The following is an 18,143-nucleotide window of genomic DNA, read 5'->3' as shown; positions in this document are numbered from 1 at the left end:
CATTACTATTCAATGTAGTGCTGGAAGTTCTAGCCAATGCAATTAGGCAAGACAAGGAAATAAAGGGCATCCAAATGGGAGGAGGCCAAACTCTCCCTCTTTGCTTATGATATGATCTTATACTTAGAGAACCCCAAAGACTTCTGGAAGTCATCAAAAAATACAGTAATGTCTCAGGATATAAAATCAATGTACAAGTCAGTAGCCTTTGTATATGCCAATAACAGTCAAGATGAGAGGCTAATTAAGGATGCAACTCCCTTCGCCATAGTTTCAAAGAAAATGAAATACCTAGGAATATACCTAACAAAGGAGGTGAAGGACCTATATAAAGAAAATTATGAAATCCTCAGAAAGGAAATAGCAGAGGATATTAACAAATAGAAGAACATACCATGCTCATGGCTGGGAAGAATCAACATTGTTAAAATGTCTATACTTCCCAAAGCAATCTACCTATTCAATGCCATTACTATTAAAATACCAACATCATATTTTTAAGATTTGGAAAAAATGATTCTGCGTTTTGTATGGAACCAGTAAAAACCCCGTATAGCTAAGGCAGTTCTTGGTAATAAAAATAAAGCTGGGGGCATCACCATACCAGATTTTAGGCTGTACTGCAAAGCCATAGTGATCAAGACAGCATGGTACTGACACAAAAATATAGGCATAGATACTTGGAATCGAATAGAAAACCAGGAAATAAAACTAACATCTTATAACCACCTAATCTTCAATAAACCAAACAAGAACATACCTTGGAGGAAAGATTCTCTATTCAATAAATGATGCTGGGAGAACAGGATATCCACATGTAAAAGACTGAAAATAGACCTATACCTTTCTCCCCTCACAAAAATTGATTCAAGATGGATAAAGGACTTAAATTTAAGGCATGAAATGATAAAAATCCTCACAGAAACCATAGGAAAAACACTGGAAGATATCGGCCTGGGGAAAGATTTCATGAAGAAGACTGCCATGGCACATGCAACAACAACAAAAATAAACAAAAGGACTAAAACTTAAAAGCTTCTGTATAGCTAAGGAGACAACAACCAAAGCAAATAGACAACCTACGCAATGGGAAAGGATATTTGCATATTTTGAATCAGACAAAAGCTTGATAACTAGGATCTATAGAGAACTCAAATTAATCCACATGAAAAAAGCCAACAATCCCATATATCAATGGGCAAGAGACATGTATAGAACCTTCTGTAAAGAAGACAGATGGATGGCTAACAAACACATGAAAAAATGCTCTTCATCCGTAATTATTAGAGAAATGAAAATCAACATCACTCTGAAATACCATCTAACACCAGTAAGAATGGCCCACGTCACCAAATCTCAAAACTGCACATGCTGGCGTGGATGTGGAGAGAAGGGAACACTTTTATACTACTGGTGGAACTGCAAACTAATACAAAGTTTTTGGAAGGAAGTATGGAGAACCCTCAAGAAACTCAGGCTAGACCTCCCATTTGATCCTGCAAGCCCATTACTGGGCATCTACCCAGAAGGAAAAAAATCCTTTTATCATAAGGACACTTGCACTAGACTGTTTATTGCAGCTCAATTTACAATCACCAAAATGTGGAAACAGCCTAAATGCCCACCAACCCAGGAATGGATTAACAAGCTGTGCTATATGTACACTATGGAATACTATTCAGCCATTAAAAAAATGAAGACTTCACAGCCTCTGTATTAACCTGGATGGAAGTGCAAGACATTATTCTTAGTAAAGCATCACAAGAATGGAGAAACATGAATCCTATGTACTCAATTTTGATATGAGGACAATTAATGACAATTAATGACACAATGGGAGTGGGGGAAGGGAAGAGCAGAGAGAGGGAAGGAGCCCTCAAGGGGTGGGGTCTCGGTGTGTTCCACACCTTTTGGGGGCAAGACAGGATTGTAAGAGGGTCTTTACCTAACAAATGCAATCAGTATAACCTGGTTTCTTATACCCTCAATGAATCCCCAACAATACAAAAAAAAAAAAAAAATCTGTTAGTACTGTTAAACAAATTCAGTATAGATGCAGGATATAAAATCAACATACAAAAATCAGCAGTACTGGGCAGTGCCTGTGGCTCAGTCAGTAAGGTGCCGGCCCCATATACCGAGGGTGACGGGTTCAAACCCGGCCCCGGCCAAACTGCAACCAAAAAATAGCCGGGCGTTGTGGCAGGCGCCTGTAGTCCCAGCTACTCAGGAGGCTGAGGCAAGACAATCGCTTAAGCCCAGGAGTTGGAGGTTGCTGTGAGCTGTGTGAGGCCACGGCACTCTACCAAGGGCCATAAAGTGAAACTCTGTCTCTACAAAAAAAAAAAAAAATCAGCAGTACTTACATATCATGATAACAAACAACCTGGAAAAGAAATGAAGAAAGCAATCCCATTTATTTATTTATTTATTTATTTATTTATTTATTTATTTATTTATTTTTTGAGACAGAGCCTCAAGCTGCCGCCCTGGGTAGAGTGCTGTGGCATCACAGCTCACAGAAACCTCCAAGTCCTAGCCTCAAGCGATTCTCCTGCCTCTGCCTCCCAAGTAGCTGGGACTACAGGCACCCACCACAATGCCCAGCTATTTTTTGGTTGCAGCCATCATTGTTGTTTGGCAGGCCTGGGCTGGATTCAAACCCGCCAGCTGAGGTGTATGTGGCTGGCACCATAGCCGCTTGAGCCACAGGTGCCGAGCCAGCAATCCCATTTATAATAGCTACAAAAAAATGTAAAATACCTAGGAATTAATGACAGATGAGTAAAAGATCCATACTAGGAAAACTATAAAACTTGTTGAAAGTAATAGAAGAGGACCAAAAAATGGAGATACTCAATGCTTATGCATTAGAAAAATTAATATTGTTAAAATGACAATACTACCCAAAGCAATTTATGGATTCAATGAAATTCACATCAAAATACCAATGACTTTCTTCACAGAAATAGAAAAATAATCCTAAAATATGTATGAAACTATGAAAGACTCAAAGAGCCTAAGTAATCCTGAGCAAAAAGAACGAAGCTAGAGGCATAACACTACATGACTTTAAAATTTATTACAAAGTTATAGTCATCAAAACAGCATGGTACTGATGTAAAAATAGATACATAGATCAATAGAATGGCATAGAGAACCTAGATATAATTTCATGCATTTTCAACCAACGAAGACACCAAGGACACATAAAGGAGAAAAGACAGTCTTTTTAATAAATAAATAGTACTGGGCAAACTGAAACTGCAGGAGGTGCCAAAAAATGTATACATATTTTAAGAAAGAAAAAAAACTGTTTTAAAATTGTAATAAATATATACTAGAAACAAAAGATGAATACAAATCATGTTTGAGCACCTCTTACATTGCAGAACTCAAACGTGACTTGAGTATTACAATCTTAAAAATAGTTTTTTCCTTTCTTAAAATGTGTATGCATTTTTTGGTACCACCTGTATGTGCAAAAGAAGGAAACTAGGCCATTATCTCTTACCATACACAAAAATCAATTCAAAATGGATTAAAGACTTGACTCTAAGACTTGAAACTATGAAACTTATAGAAAAAAAAAACTGGTCTGGGCAAAGATTTTTTTATATTAAGACTCAAAAGCACAGGCAATTAAAGCAAAAATAGACAACTGGGATTATATCAAGCTGCATAGCAAAAGAAACAATAAAGTGAAAAGACAACCCATAGAAGGAAATATTTGCAAACTATCCATCTGACAAAGGAATATATGTACAGATAAGGAGCTCAAACAGCTCATTAGCAAAAACCCAAGTAATTTAATTAAAATGGGCAAAAGCTCTGAACAAACATTTCTCAAAAGAAGACACACAAATGACCAACATATATATGAAAAAATGCTCAATGTCACTAGCATTAGAGAAATGCAAATCAAAATCACAATGCAGGCTTGGCGCCTGTGGCTCAAGCAGCTAAGGCACCAGCCACATACACCTCAGCTGGTGGGTTTGAATCCAGCCCAGGCCCACCAAACAACAATGATGGCTGCAACCAAAAAAAATAACCGGGCTTTGTGACGGGTGCCTGTAGTCCCAGCTACCTGGGAGGCAGAGGCAGGAGAATCACTTGAGTCCAGGAATTGGAGGTTGCTGTGAGCTGTGATGCCACAGCACTCTACCCAGGGTGAAAGCTTGAAGCTCTGTCTCAAAAAAAAAAAAAAAAATCACAATGCAATATTATCTTACTCTGGCTAAAATGGTTTATATCAAAAAGGCAAGTAGTAACATGTGCTAGGAAGGATTTGTAGAAAGAGGAACCCTATATCTTCTACACTGTTCCTGGCATGTAAATTATTATTATTAATTTTTTTTTTTTGCAGACAAGTTCTTACTCTGTCACCTAGGCTGGAGTACAGTGGCATGATCATAGCCCACTGCAGCCTCAAACTCCTGGGCTCAAGTGATCAATCCTGCTGCCTCAGCCTCCCAAATAGCTAGGTCTACAGCATTCACCACCATGTCTAGCTAATGTTTCATTTTTTTATAGAGATGGATCTTGATAATCTGCTCAGGCTGGTTTCAAGCTCCTGGCTTCAAACAATCCTCCTGATGGACTGGCTTGGCCAGTTCAGAGCCCTGGCCCCAGAGCTCCCAGCAACACACAGAAGACTGGATTGCCCCAGTACTTACCACCAGGGCAGACTGTGGGGTCGGGTCGAAAAGCCAGGGTAGAACCGGCAGTAACATTGGACCTTTCAGCTATTACAGAGAAAAAAACAACGGAACCAACCCTGGTCTTTCATTCCCTACTTATGAGTGAAAGAATAGACTGCTTTGTATAGCTGGCCATTGTGGGTTTCCTCTACTGTTTGGGGCTGTTCTCCCCAAAAGACATTTCCTTTCATAGGATTTGGGCTGTGTGCTCTGAGAGTGGTGACTCACATATACTTCATTCCTTCAAAGAGAGGTGCTCTCCACACCTACCCCACTTATGCAAATTCACTTCCTCCTCCATTCAAAAAAGTAATAGACAGCCAAGGATTAGTGGAAGCAGAAGAAAATCCAAAAAGTGAAGGAAAAGAACTCCAAAGCAGAAATTAGTTTTCTTGGGGAAATTTGAGAGGCTATTGCACCCATAAGACAATAAAAGATAACTATATAAGAAAAAAAAGAACAACTCAAGAACAAAAAAAGCTTGAATAAAAACATGATTACCAAAAGAAAGGCATGCCACCAAATACAGAATTAGTGAGCTGGATGGTCAGGGCATCTTTCTTGAATGAGAAGCAAAAACATCGTGAAATGGGAAAACATGAGAAAGCCAGTTACGTTCACACAGCATCTATCTGGCAGGTCTGCGGTGGACTGAGGTAGCTAGCGACCTTTCCCATGATTTCCTCTGGAGACAGATCTTCCCCCGGTGTCCCCACAGGGGAAGGGGTGGGAATGTAATCTAAAGAAGCCCAGTCAGGGCCTCTCTCTTAGAGAGCAGGTTTTGCGCCCCCCCCCGCCCCCCTCCCCCCCCACACCGAGGTTGTTAAGCTGGGAGTGTGTGAGCCTGGAGCTCTGAGTGGCCCTTTTCCAAGGCAGAGTAGCTGAGAGCCCTTGCCCATAGGGGAGAGAAATGCCTAAAGAAAGAGCAAGAGTTGAGGGCTGGGGCTGGAATGGAGGTGGGGAAGCAGTAAGGAGGGTTGAGAATGAGTGAACACAGAATACCAAAGGAAAAGGTTTGAGGCCTTGGATTCAGCAAGGCAGGAATGCTCAGTCACATGAGCCAATGTGTTCTATTTTTTGGCCTAAATTGGTTATGTCTGTGTCACCTGCAACTGTAAACATTCTGATTAATGCAAGGTCCTTTCAGAGGAAAGAACAGAGACAGGAAAGGAAAGGAAATAAGCAAAGACTTAATAGAAGGCATTTTCCCTGAGCTGAAGGCAGACTTAGTCTTCCTATTTAAGGCCAAAGTGCTCTGCAGGACAAGTGAGAAGACTCATACCTACACCTATGCTGTGTCATAGAAAAGTACATTTAAGTGAACATAAGATGGTCAAGTTTAAAAAGTCAGGTGCTGTTTATTATTGTGAGAGTGTGCTGGAGGATGATTCAAGAGTATCCATAAAGATTTAACCTGTGAATTTAAATGTTCATAATGAAATACAAAATACATGCAAAAATGAGTATAAAACACATACATAACTTAAATATATATATACAGTGAAAAGAATAATAAAAAGAACACCTATGCACCACCCCCACCCAGCTTCAGAAACAAAATATAATAGTACCATCAGCCAGCTTAAGAGAATATTTTGCTTCAAAATAATTTGGAAAGGGGTGGGGGATATGGATGAAATAATATTTGCAATGCATTGATGATTATTAAAGGTAAATTATGAGTACATGGGGGCTTATTATAATATTCTATTTTTATATATGTGAGATATTTTCCACTAGAAACAAAAATAGAGAGATGGAGAGAGAGGCAAGAGTGAAGGAAGAGGGAAGGAAGAAGAAAGAGAAGAAATATTATGAACACTAACACCTTTGAAACCTCCGATGTTTACTCCCAGGACACAGTGGTACTTGCTCATTTAAATATGCTCCAATTTTTTTGTGTCCATTTTCTTGTTGATAAACATTGAACAATCTGGCTCCGAGCTTTTCTACGTAAGCATGAATCTCCCAGTGCACATGTGTAAGGGTTTCTCTGGGCTTTATTTAGAAGGGCAAATACTAGGTAAACTAAAGTGTTTTCTAAAGTGGTTGTACTAATTTACCTTCCTTTAGTAAAGGAAGTATACACATTCTTAGTATACACATTCTACAAAGATATACTCCATAGTATCATCAGTCAATTATTTCTGTAATTTTCAAATTGTATAGAATAAACATATATTGATGGTTTTAAATCTAGAAGTATCCTTAGATAAATACATAACTACATATGACATAAATAAATACAGCATATGCATTTTTTGTAGACTATGCATAAAGTCTGCTGTAATGGCTCTTCCCACTCTCTTTACCTCCAGGCCCCATTTTCCACCTGCAGCTCCAGGACGGTCTGCAGGCGCTGGCAGTGCAAGGCCTCCAGGGTGATGTCCACGCTGCACTCCCCCAGAGGATGAAGCTGGCCACTGGAAGGCTCGATATGGAAGGGAGACACCTGATCCAGTTGCCAATCCAGAAGGATGAGGAAAGTGAGGACACTTAGAATTATAGAAAAATTAAGGGCTCGCCATGCCCAACCAGTGTCACCCCAAACTTCCCTCAGTTCTTCAAAGAGTCATCTAGAAGGAGGCAAGCAGGCAAGGGGACCACAGCTGTATGAGTCTCAGGGTTAGGAGGACAAAAACTGAAATCTCCAAGTAAAGGAATATACAAGCTAGAGGTCCCCAGACCCTGGTCCAGATCTGAGAGAAGGTGCCCCAAGGGGAGTGGGGGAGCGGTGGGGAGCAGGAGGGGATCCAGGAAGTCATGCTAGTGGGAAGGGCAGAGGCCCTCTGAGCAGGCATGAGTCAGGACCCTAACAGGTTCAAGTGAGGAAGCCCCACGTAACCATCCTGGAGAAGTGGAGAAGCTACCTGTAGCTACAGGTAGCTACAGATTTGTCCTTTGCAACTATGTGGTCCTTTGCCTCCCCTCAACCCCCATACTGCCCCCACCCAGGCTTGGCCTCATTCACTCCAGGTCCACCCTCTCCCTACACTAGCACACAGGTAGAGGGGAAGGGAAAAAACTTGTAAAGAAAGTGTCCACATGAGGGTGTGTGTGATGTACCTTCCATTCTCCCGGTCCCTGACTGAGAGAAGGGGCATACCGGCTAGTAGGAGTATCACTGGACATTGAAAGGTCACACCAAGAGGGACGGTACCACTCTCTTTGGCCTCTCTGTTCTATGAGACCAAGACCATGAGTGTAGGGCTGCAGCAGCCTGGAGGCGGGCAGCTGGGTCTGTCCTGCCCTCTCCCACCCCAGCCCACTCAGACCCTAGGCACAGTTGGGCAGGGTGGACTGACCTTTACTGGAGGCTGCTCAGACCTCACCCTCATAGAAAAAGAGGGCTCCATGCACTCTGGCCTGGTTCACTAGAGCTCAGGCATTGGAGTTTGAGGCCCAGGCTCAGGTGATAAGGAAAGAGCCACTTGGCTTGATTTTGTCTATTTGATGTTGCTTCCTTGGAGCCCTGGGAATCTGAGGGATGGCTGTAGTCTGGGGCTGGGTTTCAGTAGCTCTCTGTCCCCTACCCTGAAAGCATCTAACCAATTCCAAATGCCAACATTATCTCTGAGAGCTCAAAAGAACAGAGTGCAGAGAACTATAGAAAAAGGATTCCCACCGTTCTTGTCTATGACATAAAATCTTAAAAATGAAATTGACAATTATTTCAATTATAAAATGTACTTATACTTCACAGTGGGAGAATAACAGAATTAGAACTAGAAATGGGATGATTCCACTACCCATCAGCTGTTCAGCCCTGGGGAGGCCCTGTGTCTTCTTATCTCTCCTCCATCAAAGGAAGAGGTTGGCTGAGGTCACTATGCTTCCAGCTGTACTTTGGAAAATCCCAGGAATTCCTTGGAAGTGCCTTGGGATTCTGAGGACTAGCATGTGGAGAGAGGCAGGATGGAGCAGGTGTGCCTAATAAGGGTCTCTCTGGGCTTAATTCTATATATTGGGCTTCTAGATAAGGTTTCATTTGAAGAAAGGCTTCCTGCCTAAACACAATGTGGACACCAAAGATACTGATGCCAGCCTGCTGCCAGCCCCAGCCCTGGCCTTCTGTCACTCTAGGATCCATGCTAGAAAATCAATGAGCCCTGGGAGGGAGGCACTAACTCTTAAGCCTGTGTAACAGATACTTGGCAATGGCATTGGTGATTCAATATAAATAGTCATAACTTCTAAGTTTTGGAGTACCCAGCTAGAGAAGTGGGACTGTTGAGTAAAGGAGAAAGAGCTCTCTAGAGTGGAAAGAAAACCCTGGAGAAAGGGACTTTACACTGGCAAATAAGGTGTATGTGTGGCTTGCACTGTCTTCTGTCGGCTTCTAAATGTGGAAGGAAAAGTGTGTGATGTTCTGACTGGGAGGGCAAGTGGGGCAGGCAGAATGGTGACCTTGGTAGGAAGCAGTCAGAGGGAGGGGGCTGTCACCAGACACAGGCAGGGTCCCACATGTGCAAACAACTAGGGAGCCACAGCCATCAGGAGTGAAGAGGCATGATAATACAACTCAGGGTTTACAGTTCAGGAGTAACTGATACTGTCTTCCTCCAGATTGCACATTGTGTTTACAGGTGATGATACAAAATTTAAAATGATGATTATAACAGCCACTTTCTCCCCTATTTTATAATAAAAAGAAAAGTGCTGGTTATATGCAAATGAATCTTGAATTTTCTTTTTAGAGCCTCTGGATTTGGGCCACAAGCCCATGCCTAGGTGCTCCCTACAGACACAATCCAAACTACAGACATAATCCCCAGGAAGATGAGAACCTTCCTGAACCCTGGGCAGAGGAGGGAATGTGGCCCTTAGCAACAACAGCCTTAGAGGCTTCCTGCCCAACACAGCTGCTTTGAGGAGAGTGAAGCCCACCCCTATTTCTGAATGTAATATACAGAAAGGAACAGGAGACGCTGGTGGGGGTTAAATTCAGCTGCAGAGAGGACCTGCCTCTATGACCAGGACAACGGGAGGCACTGCCAGGCAGGCTTTTCTCTCCCAGCCTCAAAGCTCTGATCTGAATGCACCAGCACAAGCTGCCCCGTTCAAACCTGACACAATGAGCTCATAGGGGAAGAGGGCACAAGAGCCAAAGTGTCTGACTTACATCCTCGGGCCTTTCTTTGAGGCAGACGGGGCTTTCCTTCATGTGCCACCTAGCTGGGAGCTGGCTGATGTTCTGGATCTCAATGGAGTTTGTGACTTTCTGCCCCAGGCGGAGGAGACCAAACTGAAGGGCTGAGATGTTGATGAACAGAGCAGGCCCCTGAGACACCCAGAGGGGCTTGTCGTTAGGCCACTTGAGGACAGGCTCTGTGTCCTAGCCCTGCCACCTTTATGGGCCCACCCAGCTCCCAGCCTCCACGTGCAGCACCTTAAAGGCTGCCTCGATGTGCAACACCACTGGCGAGGGCGAGTCTTTGATTTCACACAGCAGGTCCTGGCTTGTTGGGCCAGGGACACCCCCGGTAAAGTTCAACTCAAACTTCCCGACTTCGTTGGGTTCTGGGAGAGAAGAAGAAAGTGAGAGGTAGAGAAAAGGAGGGGGGGATCCTTCCATGATTGGGCCCAAATGTCCAGCCTTCACTGATTTCTCATCTGCCACATATCCCAGGCCTTGGCTAGAGCAGATTGTAGGACACCAAGAGCTCTACATGACTCCTCCCTAGCCAGCCCGGGGCAGATCTCAACCCCTCCTGCAGTCCCCAATGTACCTATGACCCCTGTGCAGGGTTCCACTTCAATGATGTGGCAGTCACTGATCTTCCCCCACATGTATCTGATGGGTGACTTGCTGTTGTTCCACATCTGAAAGACAGACCACAATTGGCCGGCCCATGTATTGCCCTTTTTATGCCAGTTCTATACCTGGTGAAGGACTAAAGCATTGTGGACTCATGCAGGGTCCACCTGTCATTTTCTTGGCTAATTCTTGTCCATCAGAAGCCATGAACTTCCCACCCCGCAGCACCTTCATTCCACACTGCAACACATTATGCTGAAAATGATAATGGGTTCCATAGTCCTAACTTTCAGAGGATCCTGGGAGGGTGATAAAACCAGACAGACATGCCTGACCCAGGCATCTATGCAAGACAAATTTTGTTCAGGGGCCCTGAGAACAGCCTTGGCCTCCATGCAGTGGCCAGTACCATGTACCTCTCCAGCTACAGCCTCCCTGTGTGCCCAGCACCGCCTCAGCCAGCCCAGGCAGGGGTGAGACAATGACCTACCTTAAAATCTTTCTTCACATTTATGCCAATGTAGTTCTCTCCTGGGATGATGAGGGCATATGGTTCTAAGAGAACCTGGAAAGGCTCTACCGAGCCTTTCACTTCAATTTCCAGGACAATCACGTCATCCATAGGGTATGTAATGTCCACCAGGTTCTCCACTTCTGAACTGAACACAAACCCAGCATGAGCTAGGAGCCGACATGGCCCAAGAGCACATCCCTGCAAGTCCCTGCTTCTGTCCTACATCTTTAGTCTCATAAAAAGAAAACACTGTTCAACCCACAGCTCCCAAAACCCTAAATTCAGAGGTATCAGCCAATGACCTGAAAGGTGATGAAGGCCTATGGCTGTTACAGAAGTATAGCTGGACCGCCTGGAACATAAGCTTTGCCCTGCTGCCTCCAGGGACCACACTGCACTCCAGCCTGGGCTTTCTATACCAGGCTGACTGGAGACCCACCCCGACAGCTTACACTGCAGTAAATCCTTCCCTCAGCAGTTGCCTCCATCCAGGGCCACCAGTTGGCTCCCCACAGGTAGCAATAAGCCTGGGGCACAGCTGCAAGGTTCTTGGGGTGGCCTGGTAGTGAGTTAGCAAGCTCAGCATGCTGAACCATGTGTGCTGAACCAGACCTAGGTTGCCAGGGCAAGGCAAAAATACTCCCACTCCTCAAGGCCTGCTAGGGTCAGGTCACCCATTCATCTTTGCCTAATACCTCCCTCAGAAGAATTCCCAAGGGGAAGAAGACCCAGCTGCTGACCTGTTAGCCAGTCCCTGCTCACCTTACAAGTTCTGGGACTTTTTCTAGTACCATCTGGAGTACACTGTGAAAGTCTCTCAGCTGCAAGACAAATATAGTGCCCTGAAAACACAACTGTATTCAAGCAGTTCTTTCCCTCTCAACCTAGCCACCAGAAAGTTCTTCTGAACAATCTGAGCTGTTTCCTCGCTATGTCTTTCCCATCCTAGGGAAACTGGGGTCACTGACAATACATGAGCCATGACTCAGGGGCCTGCCACAGCCAGCCCTAGGGGGCAGGAAGGAAAGGCCTCTTGATACTAACATTACCCCTTGGTGGTGCCCTCAGTATATCGGAAGCACCACATGGTCCCCAAACAGACAATGAGGGGGCTGGATGCTGGCTCCTGAGGCAGACCTGCTGCTCATCCTAGTCCCAAACCTGCTAAAAGGGGCCCCAGGGTCCTCATAATGCCAGTTTGAATCCTCCTCTCACCTGCCCATGACACACAAGGTTTCCTTCTACATTAGGGCTGTCACTGGGCTAACTTAGCCCTCAAGACCTTTCTGTCACGGGCTGTTGTAGGATAGGTGGCATGGTAACATTCTTTGACATAGAAATGTGGAAGACACCTAGAGCTGTGGAAACAAGCCTAGGGTCTAGCTCAGAGATCCTCGCCCACATGTGGGCCACATGTGGCGGTGTGATTGTATTTGTTCCCGTTTTGTTTTTTTACTTCAAAATAAGGCATGCACAGTGTGCATAGGAATTTGTTCATAGATTTTTTTGTTTTGTTTGTTTGTTTGTTTCAGTTTCTGACCAGGGCTGGGTTTGAACCCGTCACCTCTGGCATATGGGGCTGGCACCCTACTCCTTTGAGCCACAGGCACCCCCTGTTCATAGTTTTTTAAAAAAACTATAATCTGGCCCTCCAACAGTCTGAGGGACAGTGAACTGCCCCCCTGTTTAAAAAGTTTGAGGACCCTGGTCTAGCTGCAGGTGGGCTATGTCTGAGGTCAGGACCAGGCATATCAAGCTGCTTCATCCCACACATGAGGCATGTGCTACAGCCACACTCTCAGCTAAGTGCCAGCCTTGGCAGGACAAGAGGGTACCTCAGCAGGCTCAGCTGTGACTTCAGTGTCATTAAAGAGCACAGATTGAGGGTCAAAATATCATGACCTAATCTTGTGTGGCTACTGAGGTAACACCATCTTAACCTCATGAGGAGAAAAGCTCAGGATGAATTCATGGTCTGCATGGGGTCTGAGAACCCCCTTTTCAGGAATGATGGAGAAGGCAGTCTCCTTGTCTGGGTAGTACTTGATGCTATCCATGCTGTAGGTTTCTCCAGGCATTAGGGGCTGCAAGTTGGGCTTCATGATCTGCCAGTGGAAGGCCAGCTCCACATGCCTATGGGGGCAACACTGAACATGAGTGGTATATTCAAGGCCATGTCCCAGTCCTGCCAAGACCAGGTCCTCCCACCCAATGCCTGGCCTGACATGTTCCAGGAGAGAGCAGGAAAAGATCTAGGAGGAAGTGACCAGGTCAGCCTTCAAGCCCTCCCCATGGAGGAGCCTGGGGTAGCTGGGTAAGAAGCAGCAGTTGAATCAGGGTATCCAACAAGGAGACCATGTAAGGGGGCCCCTCTCTTCCCACCTATGGCAGCTGGAGGTCAGAGCCACAGTGACTCAGGAAATCACATTCCAACCATTATACTGTATAGGTCAAGGCAACCTCCAGACATCAGGAAGATTTTCTGCAGTGTCTCCTCCACTCAAGAGTTCCCAAGGTTTGTCATATCAGCCCCACCCCTATCTTCTGCCTCTCTAGCTATAGCCCAGGATACCTGTGTCCAGAAAGATAATGTACCCACTGGCTGCCAATAGGAACAGTGACAAATCTATAGCAGTAGGATGGGCAGGACTCCATATATGCTGCTGATGGGCAGCTGTCACAGGGGAGGGATGGCTGACTAATCCTCTTGCCAGGCTGGTAACAGAATCCTGTGTAATGTCTGTAGTTCCTATGGAAACCTTGGCTGGGAGGCTCTCTGAGGTCTGTCGTGGTATAACAAGGGTACTCAGAGATGGGTCAGGAAATACATGGCAGTGAGAACTGAACCCACAGACCACAGTCTGTGTGACCCTGGGATGGCTTCTCTTGCATGTGAGGGCATGACCTCTTTGGAAAACTGTTCCCAGGTAGGGGTGGTCCAGGATGATTGAGAGCAGCACTGTCTACCATAACTTCCTGCAGTGATGGACATCTTATGTCCCTGCACTGTCCAATATGATAGCCACTAGCTAGCTACATGGGGCTACTGAGTACTTAAAATGTGGCTAATGTCACTGAGGAAGTAGCTGCCTAATTTTAATTAATTTAAATTTAAATAGCCACATGTGGCTAGTGGCTACCATCAGGGACTGTGTAAATCTGGATTCTTCTATCCAATCCAAAGATCCATTCTGTGCCCAGAAAGCCCCTCTCCCCTGGCTCTCAGAAGGAACTTCCTGCCTCACTGGGAACTCAGGGTCAGGTGAGGAACGAGAAGGGCTACATGTTGGGGGCACAGATGGGGCGACTTACGTAGCATTTCTAATAATCAGCTGTTTCTTAGCTGTGGACAGAAGGTTTTCAGGTTCGAATCGTATGAAGTGCTGGGCTGTTAAGTCTGTGAGCTCTCCAGGTTCTGGTTGACTTTTTTCACCAGAAATATAGATCAGTTCCAGAGCAACCAACTGCCCAGTTCCTGACAAAGCAGAGTAGTAAAGTTATTGAGGTTTTACTAGGGCTCAAATCAGGACTTCATGGACAAGGATGCCACAGGACCCATGCTACCAGCCACACGCAACTGGCCTTGGCCGTGATTCCTGGTTTGCGCACGAGGGAAAAGGAGGCCATTAGCACAGATTCATGTCCTCACCTCTTCACAGACCAAAAGAAAGTGATTTTGATTACCTAGCACATAGTAGGCACTTAGTCAGTTCCTGCCAAGTGAAACTGGATAGACAGGTGGATGGGTACAAGGAAGGAAGGAACAAGGGCATCTTGAGGCATCTTGAGGTGATTCAGCAAAGTGTCCCCAAACAATGAAAGATTTTACCCTTTGTCCCTAACTAGTAGGCTCCTTGGATTCTCCTAGAAGCCACACTGACTTGGGATTCTAAGGTAAGATCAGAATGAAGAGTCCAATACTAGACCCAGGTCCCTGGAGGCTGCAGCACCCCTGTAGTGTGCTCCCTGGCACAGAGAGGCCGCAGCCCTGTGGCCATCCATGCTAGAACAGTAGGTGGTCCCTGGAGCTGGGGCAGCCACTCCAGCCCTAACCCTGCCCGGGAGCACACTCAAGCCTACCTACAATCACCAGCTCCTTTATCTGGCAGTTGTCACACACGATGATGAAGGTCTGCTCTGCCTTTCCTAGGTTCTTTGGGAGGAACAAGACCTGGGAGAGAGAAGGGTTGTTCTGTTACCTCTCATTAAAGAAACTCCAACCCCACTTCCCACCCTCTTCTTCTCAGACACAAATTCCTCCCTTGGTTCTCTGCTTTTTTCCTCTCCCTACCACCTCCCACTTTACACCTAAGGGTGGGGGTTTCAGCTTCGGCTCAACCCCAGAGTGATGCAGGGGAGAGCAGAAAGTTAGCTGTCATAAATACAATAATTTTTTTTTCCCCAAGCTGTACTCATCCCTAACCCCTATAACCACCATTCTACTTTCTTGCTTCTATGAATTCACCTTTTTTAGATTCCACATATATGTGAGATTATCTTTCTGGGCCTGGCTTATTTCACTTAATGTAATGTCCTCCAGGTTGATCCATGTAGTTGCAAATGACAGAATATCCTTCTTTTGTAAGGCTAACTAGTATTTCATTGTGTGCATACAGCACATTTTCTTTATCCAGTCATTTGTCAATAGACACTTAAGTTGATTCCTTATCTTGTCTATTGTGAATAATGCTGCAACAAACACTGCAGATATCTTTTCAACATATTAATTTAATTTCCTCTAGATATATACCCAATATTGGGATTGCTGGATTATATGATAATTCTATTTTTAATTTTTTTAGTAAATTCCATACTGTTTTAGTAATGGCTGTACTAATTTACATTCCTGCTGACAGTACACAACGGTCTCCTTTTCTCTACATCCTTGCCAACACTTATTTTTCCTCTTTTTGATAATAGCCATTCAAATAGGTAAGATTTCATTGTGGTTTTATTCTGCATATATCTTATGATTTGTGATGTTAAAATTTTTTTCATATACCTGTTGGCTATGTGCATGTCTTCTTCTGAGAAATATCCATTCAAGTCTTTTGCCCATTTAAAAAATTGGGTTCTTAAACAGTCAAGGACTCTATTCCTTTCACAGTAGTGCCAAAGAAGATGAAATATTTGGGAGTATACCTAACAAAGGACATGAAAGATCTCTAGAAAGAGAACTATGAAACTCTAAGAAAAGAAATAGCTGAAGATGTTAACAGATGGAAAAACATACCATGCTCATGGCTGGGAAGAATCATTGTTAAAATGTCCATACTGCCCAAAGCAATATATAATTTTAATACAATTCCTATTAAAGCTACATTGTCATACTTTAAAGATCTTGAAAAAATATTACTTCATTTTATATGGAATCAGAAAAAAACCTCAAATAGCCAAAACATTACTGAGCAATAAAAACAAAGCAGGAGGAATCATGCCACCAGACCTGAGACTGTACTATAAATCCATAGTGATCAAAACAGCATGGTACAGGCACAAAAGCAGAGAAGTAGATGTCTGGAACAGAATAGAGAACCAAGAGATGGATCCAGCTACTTACCGTTATTTGATCTTTGACAAGCCAATTAAAAACATTCAGTGGGGAAAAGATTCCCTATTTAATAAATGGTGCTGGGTGAACTGGCTGGCAACCTGTAGAAGATTGAGACTGGACCCACACCTTTCACCATTAACTAAGATAGACTCTCACTGGATAAAAGATTTAAACTTAAGACATGAAACTATAAAAACACTTGAAGAAAGTGCAGGTAAAACTCTTGAAGGAATCGGCCTGGGTGAATATTTTATGAGGAGGACTCCCCAGGCAATTGAAGCAGTATCAAAAATACACTACTGGGACCTGATCAAACTAAAAAGCTTCTGCACAGCCAAGAACATAGTGAGTAAAGCAAGCAGACAGCCCTCAGAATGGGAGAAAATATTTGCAGGTTATACCTCCAATAAAGGTCTAATAATCAGAATCCACAGAGAACTCAAATCTATTAGCAAGAAAAGAACATGTGACCCCATTTCAGAGTGGGCAAGGGACTTAAAGAGAAACTTCTCTAAAGAAGACCGATGCAAAATCTACAAACACATGAAAAAAAGCTCATCATCCTTAATCATCAGAGAAATGCAAATCAAAACTACTCTGAGAGGCGGAGCAAGATGGCGGCCGAGTAACAGCTTCCTTGCATCTGGGCACCGTGAGTCTGGAGAGATAGGACTCCAGGCATCTCTGGCTGGTGGGATCTGCCTATCATCCTCATAGGAGTCATAGTCTGGCTGGTGGGATGATAGGCAGATCCCACCAGCCAGACTATGACTCCTATGAGGATACAGGGAGTCAGCAACAGACTTCTGGACCCCAAGAGGAGGACTAAAACAGTGGAAAAATGGCAAGTGGTCGTGTGTGTTCAATCCACCTAAACCCGCCCGCAACTGTAAGTTCAGTAGCAGTGAGACTGCAAACCAGAAAGGCCTTACCTGTGAACTGTTTTGGTGTCCTTGGACTTGGCACTGAGTTGAACTGCCTTGGTGAGGGCCTGAGCGGGAGTGTGGAGAACTTTGGCCGTTGTCTAGGGCCCCAGTCTGAGCCGCTGAGCCAGACGGAGCTAATAGTGTTTGGCGGTGGGTCACAGGGAGCCATTGTGAGTGAACTGCCCCGGCAAGCTCCGCCCTCAGGGTCGCAGAGCTAGAATCGGGTGGGAGCTGGTAACCCAGCAACCAAGTAGCCTAAGGGTGGGGTCTGAGCTGCCTTGCAGCCCTAACCCTCAGGGGCAGAGTGAGACCGGTTTTGGCACACTGGGTAAGTGGATAGCCACTTCAGCAGTGATTCCAGCGAGAAGCACTTTACTGGGAAAGCTTCTACTCAGCAAGTTTACAAGTTCAAAGTACCTTTTAAGTGGGCTGAAGAGAGATTTAGGGTGTCTACCTGCTGGGGTTAGAGAAATCAGCACCCTCCAGTCGTATCAGAACTGTGATTAACATCTCATACCCCAGAAGACCACGTGTTGCCCAGACAATATTCAATAACATATACAAACTGCTTTGTTTTTGGTTGTGTTTTTTTTCTTTTTTCTTTTGTTTGGTTGTTTTTTTTTGTTTGGTTATTTTCACGTTGTTGATGTTCTTTTGTTTTTTAATTTCAATCTTTTCCATACAGATC

The 18,143-nt window shown here is 44.5% G+C and overlaps 1 protein-coding gene across 7 annotated transcripts in view; it reads right to left on the bottom strand.

The window, feature by feature from the left end:
• DLEC1 (DLEC1 cilia and flagella associated protein) overlaps nt 1–18,143 on the bottom strand; it is a 94,587-nt gene that overhangs the window by 20,573 nt on the left and 55,871 nt on the right. For all 7 annotated transcript variants that reach the window (XM_053600856.1, XM_053600853.1, XM_053600855.1 and 4 more), the window contains 9 exons: nt 15,056–15,146; nt 14,288–14,450; nt 12,916–13,108; nt 11,738–11,796; nt 10,952–11,120; nt 10,433–10,526; nt 10,093–10,223; nt 9,826–9,984; nt 7,016–7,155 (listed from right to left, as the gene is read on the bottom strand). In XM_053600856.1, the coding sequence (XP_053456831.1) occupies nt 7,016–7,155; nt 9,826–9,984; nt 10,093–10,223; nt 10,433–10,526; nt 10,952–11,120; nt 11,738–11,796; nt 12,916–13,108; nt 14,288–14,450; nt 15,056–15,146 (1,199 nt within the window). The remainder of the gene's footprint in view (nt 1–7,015; nt 7,156–9,825; nt 9,985–10,092; nt 10,224–10,432; nt 10,527–10,951; nt 11,121–11,737; nt 11,797–12,915; nt 13,109–14,287; nt 14,451–15,055; nt 15,147–18,143) is intronic.

This window comes from Nycticebus coucang, chromosome 8, assembly GCF_027406575.1.
Source record: "Nycticebus coucang isolate mNycCou1 chromosome 8, mNycCou1.pri, whole genome shotgun sequence".
NCBI classification, from domain to species: domain Eukaryota; kingdom Metazoa; phylum Chordata; class Mammalia; order Primates; family Lorisidae; genus Nycticebus; species Nycticebus coucang.
This window is presented reverse-complemented; position numbering and strand designations above follow the sequence as displayed.